This window comes from Rutidosis leptorrhynchoides, chromosome 10, assembly GCF_046630445.1.
Source record: "Rutidosis leptorrhynchoides isolate AG116_Rl617_1_P2 chromosome 10, CSIRO_AGI_Rlap_v1, whole genome shotgun sequence".
In the NCBI taxonomy this organism is placed as follows: Eukaryota; Viridiplantae; Streptophyta; class Magnoliopsida; order Asterales; family Asteraceae; genus Rutidosis; species Rutidosis leptorrhynchoides.
Window position 1 is genome coordinate 302,133,479 of NC_092342.1, and position 7,811 is coordinate 302,141,289.

General features: G+C 31.8%; 1 protein-coding gene across 1 annotated transcript; it reads left to right on the forward strand.

Moving 5' to 3' along the window:
- The first annotated feature begins 278 nt into the window (after positions 1-278).
- LOC139872113 (bZIP transcription factor 44-like) lies at positions 279-1,395 on the forward strand. Its single transcript, XM_071859928.1, has one exon. The coding sequence runs from the start codon at positions 694-696 to the stop codon at positions 1,183-1,185; it is 492 nt and encodes a 163-aa protein (XP_071716029.1). The 5' UTR covers positions 279-693; the 3' UTR covers positions 1,186-1,395.
- The last annotated feature ends 6,416 nt before the right edge of the window (positions 1,396-7,811 follow it).

Consider the following 7,811-nt stretch of genomic DNA (forward strand, 5'->3'; position numbering starts at 1 on the left):
TATACTATACTATGTATCATTATTTGTTAGAATTAGATTAGTTTTAGGTTAATTATTAATAATATTAATATTAATATTAATATTAATATTAATATTAATTAATATTAATATTAATACTTAAAAGATCTCCACTATGAGTACCTTTTTGGCTTGTTGATCTACAATTTTTTTCCTATAAATCCAACCCACAATCCTTCCCAAGCCTCTTCCCCCTCTCTTTCTTCTCTTCCTTAATCCTTAAAATCACCGTTTTAATTTCCTTTCATCATCTAAGATTTTTGCTCTTTTAACAAACTGCAAAATTCCCTTCTTAATTCCTTATTTTCCTAAAATTGTAACTTGTTTTATTTCCTGTAACTATCAAAATCAACATTAATGTGCAATCTATTGTTGTTAATGTTTGAAATACATGTCTCAAATTCTCAGTGAATTGTTTATTTCTGGGTTTATGATCAATTCTACATATAGACGCAGGACACACTTAGTTCAATCTTTTTCAGTTGTATTCCTTTACTGGTTTTATTACATTTCATAGTTATAGCTTTAAGTGTTTTATTAGTATATTCCGTCTGTATTAATATTTAATATTATCAACAATAATCTATATCCATATCGATCTAAATACAAATAATACCAATAGTAATATTAGTACTTAAAAAATATACACTTGTTTTGTTTGGGATATTCATATTAATGGCTACATCTAGTGGTACTACCACAACGTCATCTGGTTCTGGTTCTGGTTCTGGTAAAAATTCAGGTTCTGAAAGAGATCTTCAGAACCTGATGGATCAAAGGAAGCGAAAAAGAATGCTATCGAATCGCGAATCCGCAAGGAAATCAAGAATGAGGAAACAACAACGTCTAGAAGAACTAACGGGTGAACTGAGTCAACTCAGAAAAGAAAACAATCAGATCATGTCAAGTATTAGTGTCACCACACAACATTACATGAGTGTGGAGGCAGAGAACTGTGTTCTGAGGGCTCAGGTTGCGGAATTAAGCAACCGACTGCAGTCGTTGAACGAGATCATTGCGTTTTGTGGGTTCTCGGAAGAGCAATATTATGGAAATGGAGTTGGAAATGGTACCGAGTTTGTGGACGAGTTCATGGTTAACTCACTGAGTTACCTTAATGTTATTAATCAGCCTATACTGGCATCTGCAGACATGATTCAGTACTGAATTTGATGGGAATCTTCTTGAAGTTATAAAAAAGAATCTGATTTTGTTGTACGGGATTAAAAAATGGGCGTGGGTTAATTTATAAATAAAGATAAAGACTTGTGTAGAATAAAGGACGATGAATATTAATAGATAATTAATATTAATATTATTATGGAGATGATGTTTGTGTAAAAAGAGCAATGATATGTAACGGGGTCTTCTTGTTTATGATATTATTGTGGTCACTAGTAATATAATTACACTCATGATTATTCTGGTGTTTTTTTTAAAAAAATGTATTATTATTGTTATTATTAAGTTCGAATGTTTTTTCTCTTATAAAACTACAATAGTTAAGTGATAATTATAGCTAGTATTTTGAAAATCAATTTATTAGTTAAATGATAATTATAGCTAATATTTGGTGCATCAAGAAGCCTAATTCTGTAAAAATGGTCTTTAAAATCTTGATATATATACTTCTTGGAGTTTTTTTTAGGATCAATTATGCCCAACATGTAGAAAATATGAGTTTCAAAGTACTCTAAAATTAATTGCTAGCAGAGGGAGGTTTCTCTAGACTTATATAAGCATATATTTGTTTCTTTCATTTTTAGTTCGGGACACAATTAACCGATTAGTTTCAACAGGTTTTTGTATAGATGCATCTGTAAAATTCCTCGTCAAATATACGGATTCTATTTAAGAAACGGTAATTGATCCTCCTACAGTCTTCACTGTCCGTTAAAAAAAAAAAAAAAATTTGGGGGTTTATTAAAGAGGAAGTGTGAAGAGGGTGGGGAAAAAAGAAAAAAAAAATATGAAATTATTAAAATGCTCGGGTATTATTCATAATTTTTGTTTAATGGTTTAACCTTGGATCAAAAGCAGTGGCAGAAGATAAGCATCTGTAGAGGGGTGGCTGCTGCTGAGTTTTAACATATAGTTAGCCTTTTCCATTAGGTATGCTTAAATTTTTCTATTTTGTATCTCAGCCCCCACATAAAGACAAATCAATGTGCATTCCACTAGAAAATATTATATTATATTATATTATATTATATTACATTATATTATACTACAAGCCTAATTAGCATTACTATGAACATTCCACCTACTTAGGCGCTAATGTCAAACATTCCACCTACTTAGGCGCTAATGTCCTAATGTATGGGTCGCTGGTTCAAATCCTGTTATTACTCTAACCCTATATTTTTACATTATTTTCATCTAAACTTATTAGAGTTGTAATCCCTTTAAATGCAACAATTTGCTTGAAATCCAATGAATCAATCAGAGCGCGACATGACGATAATCAAATGTGATTGGAAAAAAGAATTTCAAAAAAAAGTTTTTTTAATAATTTTTTCCGTTTCTTAAAAAAAAAAATTGAATAATTATTTTTAAATTTTTTTTTTTAAAATTTAGGAAGTCAAATTCAATCACATGTGCTTGTAAAACTCAATCACATGTGCTTGTAAAATTCAATCACATGTGATTCTGCATGTCAAATCCAATCACATGTGATTGAAAAAACAATTTCAAAATTTTTTTTTTCAAAATTTTTTTTTCCCAAATTTTTTTTTTAATCAAATGTGATTGAATTTGACATGCAGAATCACATGTGATTGGCATGCAGAATCACATGTAATATACTGCATGTCAAATTCAATCACATGTGATTAAAAAAATTGCAAAAAATATTTAAATAAAAAAAAATTTGAATTTTTTTTAATTTACTTTTTTTCAATTACATTTGATTGTCACGCCACATGTGACACTCTGATTAGTTCCTTGGATCTTAACTTAAAAATTGAATTCATTTCAATATTCCCCAAACTTATTAACTTATTAATTTTACACTTTTCCCCTCGAATTTTTATTTTTCATTTTCAACCTTTTAATTTTACTTTTTTCAACTTATTTTATTATTCATTTTCATTTAACAATTTATATCATTTATTTTTTCACTCTGTCAAAGTAAATAGAGAAGTGCGGCTTAACAACCCTCGTTAATCACAAAACTCGAAGAATACAAATTCTCAACATTTAACAACCCATTAAACCAAGTAATTACCTAGATATATATAGGTCGTTTTTATTTCTTTTGTAACGATTTTTCTTCATTTAATTAAATAGTGTTAACTAGTTTTCGAATCCTCGCTCCGCGCAGGGGGTTCAATTTTCAATGTATTTTTTTGCGTTTAGTTTGTAAAATTATTTCGTGGCTAACGATGATGTCGTTGAAGCACAAATCGAGTCGAACTAAAAGGTATAACCCGTTAAAGATTTAAATGTTATTTTAAATTAACAATATATGTGCATCTCTGCGTTTCGCTATGGAATTGTCGACTTTTAAAAATTTAACGCAAAATCAACGTGTATGAAAAGTACTCCAAATATTTAGCGTTTTCTAAAAAGCGTCCGTTTTGCTTATAGTTAGTGACATTGTGTTCCTAAAATTATTTCGAGTTTAACGATGGTGTCGTAAAAATTTAACTCGTTGCGAGCGAGAAGATATGACCCGTTGAATATTTGGGTGGAGTTTATTTAAGGTTATTTATGAAAATGATTATTTGATACTTTACCCCCCTGCTTGGGGGGTCGATTTGAATTTTTGAAAAAAGTCTGAGGGACTTTGTTGGTGAAATGAAATTTAAAAAAAAAAGTGAGAAGTCAAAAATACTCCTATACTATTCATCATTTTTGTCTATTAGATATATGTATATAATTAATTGTCTCGCCCTCCTCAATAAAAAAATTCAAGTTATGCAACTTATTAAAAGAGTTGTAGATCACACACACAGGGGAAGGATCCAGCGCTAAGTAGTTTTTTTAGGATAAGGGATAAGTGATTTTGTAATTTTTATATCTTTAATTCTATAGTTTCGCTTTAAAAAAAAATGTTGGTATCTATTTTCATTGTATAGATTCAGAAAAAAATAAATTTTTTTTAAACTGGATCGTTAAGATGCATGTTAGCTGCTGTTAGATGCATATTAACTGCTTTTCATGCATCAGATGTATGTTAACAAAAAAAATGACTTTTGATTAATGAAAAACAATGTTTGGGATTTAATAATTAGGGTTTAGAAATTAGATTTTAGAAATTAGGGTTAAGAGTTTAGAAATTAGGGTTTAGAACGAGTTTCTAATACGAACGGTTTAGATTTTCGTAAACCCAAAACCCTAAACTCTAAATTGGGCTAAATTTTAAAAAAAAAAAAAAAACTCAAAAAAAACCTCAAAACACGTTAACATACGTCACATGCATTTTAAGCTCCTGTTGAAAAAAAAATTATGAATCTACACAATGTCAGTTAATCACAGAATTTTTTTTTTTTTAATTCGGAACTCTAATGTAAAAGATATAAAAATCAAATTTTTCTTATCCCCTTATCTCCAAAATGTCACTTATCCCTTGATCTTTCCCATATATATATATATATATATATATATATATATATATATATATATATATATATATATATATATATATATATATATATATATATTACATGATACGCATCCCATTCCACCTATCCGCACCCTATCTCGCTGAAATTTAGACATGTGAGCCCGGAAACACATTTTCAAGCCTGTCAGCGCAGCTCTTTTTGGAACGGTACGAGCAGACCACTTAAGAAGATACCTAGACTTCCATTTTGAACCACCAAGCAAGGTAGTTGTGTAGGCGGAATATAGTATCCTTCATCGGAATCAGAACAAACTGAAGGAACGAGACAGCACCAGATCAGCTTTAAAGAGCAAGCAAGAACCACTGAAAGAGGCCGGTACCTTTATATAAAAGCCAGCAAATTAAAGCTACTAATTATATATATATATATATATATATATATATATATATATATATATATATATATATATATATATAGTGGTAGGATCAAGAGGGAAGTAACCAATCGGGGGGAAGCGGGGGGAAGGAAATGAAATGTCCCGTTCATAATAATTATAAACGTTTCATATTAATTGATTTCGTTGCGAGGTTTTGACCTCTATATGAGACGTTTTTCAAAGATTGCATTCGATTTTTGAAACAAACCATAACCTTTATATTTGCGATAAAGGTTTAAAATATTACGAAGATTATCAAATAATGATAATCTAAAATGTAGCGTTTTCACACGACCATTACATAATAGTTTACAATAATATTACACAACAACTTAAGTCTTCGAATGCAGTTTTTAAACAATATTGTACAATCATACAGACTTCAATCCTGTCTTTATTTAGCATGCAACAGCGGAAGCTCTTAATAATCACCACAGAATAAACATGCTTTAAACGTCAACAAAAATGTTGGTGAGTTATAGGTTTAACCTATGTATCAAATTATATTAATAGATCACAAGATTTCATTTTTCATAATTAACTGCACGAACACTCATCTGCAAAAAAAAAAAAAAAAATATAATACAGGTGTAACATCCGCATTTTGGGCCTAGTTGAAATGACCAGTGTACCCTTAGGTATGGCGTAATTAGTGATTTTAATAATTAAATGTTTTTAATTATTTGGTTGTTTAGTTGAGACCAGTTTGTGACAAGGGTCACAGAACAGGTTCGTTTGTTTAATTTGGACTTCGTTAGGGCCGCCTAACGAGGTACGTAAGTTATTAGATAACTGGTAAAAATCCGTGTGTGATGGGGTATTGTATTTAACCTAAATATTAAAGGAAGAAGTCAACTTCTTCTCTCATTTTCTTCAAGCTTCCTAATTAAACACCGTACCTTCATCCCTCCCATCTACCAAACTCTAATCCTTAAACATTGATCTTGAGCTCAAATTGGTGTTAGAATCGTGCTTATTATCGTTCACTGAGTCTATCAAGGTAAGTAACATGTGTTTTTGTGCTCAATTCGTTGTTAAATTCATGGTTGTGTGTGAGTTTTGTAAAAAAGCTTGAATTTGTGTCAAAACAAGTGATTTAAGTGTTGTTATGGTCAAATTGTTGTGGGTTTTGAGTCTATAACAAGTAGTGAACAAGTTGTGGTCGATTTTGGTGTTTAAAACGAGCTCTAGATCGAGATTTGAGGATTTCATCTTGAAGTCCGTAGCCTTTGTTCAGTTTCTGATGAAGATAAACACAGTCGGCCGACTGTCGGTCGACAATCGACCGACTCAGGGTTCAACCGACCGATTGTTTAGTGAACCGACTGACTGAGATTTACCTTCAGCCGATTGATGTAATACCAAATGAATCGACCAACTGGAAAGGTCAGTCGACCGGTTGTGTCGACAGTCGACCGACTGTCAGTGTCAGTCGACCGACTGAGTATCCAGGACAGAATATTTACCAAAGTGCCTTTTTCTAGCTGTTATGCTGCCTGTTTGTATTTTTGTGTTCAGAATGTAAATTTTGAAAGTGCATAAGTGTTAGGTGGACTTTTAGCGGAGCTTTTTGTGACTGATTTATGTACTGTGTTGTTTTATGTTAACGGATAGAAACTAACTTGATTTGCCTTATGTTCAGGTGATAAGGATAATGAAGAAGCTCAGTGATAGTTTATCTGAGCTGGTTGCTGGTAATCGGTGAGTGGGATTATCTCTGGGTGTAGTATAGAGTAGCAAGTTGCGCTACTATGTTTATATTATTGATAGTTGCCATGATTAGTAGTTATGTTGTACAGTTGATCGCAGTTAAGGTTGCCCTGCTTTTAGTAGTGTTAGTTGCCTGTAGTAGTAGTAGTAGTAGTTGACTGGTTGTATGTGAACAAGTTGTTGTTGTTGTTGTTGTTGTTGTTGTTGTTGGAACCTATTATTGTTAGGTTCAGCTCAGAGAGGTCAACCTAGTTGTGGTTGGGTCTAGTTGGCTACTGTTTGTTGAGTATAGTGCTGAATGACGCATCACCTGCGTGTGGATGACTATACTCGGGATTCAGTAGTAAAGACTATCGGTAGACGCTAGACTGATCAGCTAGTGGTCGTGTGCCCGTACAAGCTGCCGATCCTCTAGTTGGAGCACAGTTGCTAGTTGTTATTTGTTGTATGTGGTTGCATATAGCTGTTGATATAGGAGTACAAGTTGGTACTGTATGTTAGACCTTTTGATAGTTCCATTCACTTAGCCTTGTGCTAACCCCTCACCTCCTCCCTTGCAGGTTTTGGATCTTAGTGCTGGTAGGGACGGGAGTCGGGCTGACGATATATCTGACAAGACGAACTCTGATGTTTTAAGTTTTGTAAATATGTAACTAGTCGTTTAACGTACTGAAATGTCCCGTTCATATTGATTATAAACGTTCCATATTAACTGATTTCGTCGCGAGGTTTTGACCTCTATATGAGACGTTTTTCAAAGACTGCATTCATTTTTAAAACAACCATAATCTTTATTTTATCGATAAAGGTTTAAAAAGCATTACGTAGATTATCAAATAATGATAATCTAAAATATACCGTTTACACACGACCATTACATAATGGTTTACAATAAGAATATATTACATCAAAAATAAGTTTCTTGAATGCAGTTTTTACATAATATCATACAAGCATGGACTCTAAATCTTGTCCTTATTTTAGTATGCAACAGCGGAAGCTCTTAATAATCACCTGAGAATAAACATGCGTAAAACGTCAACAAAAATATTGGTGAGTTATAGGTTTAACCTATATAT

Excerpts from the sequence above, each read along its gene's own strand:
- LOC139872113 (XM_071859928.1), top strand. The coding sequence starts at position 694 with ATGGCTACATCTAGTGGTACTACCACAACGTCATCTGGTTCTGGTTCT.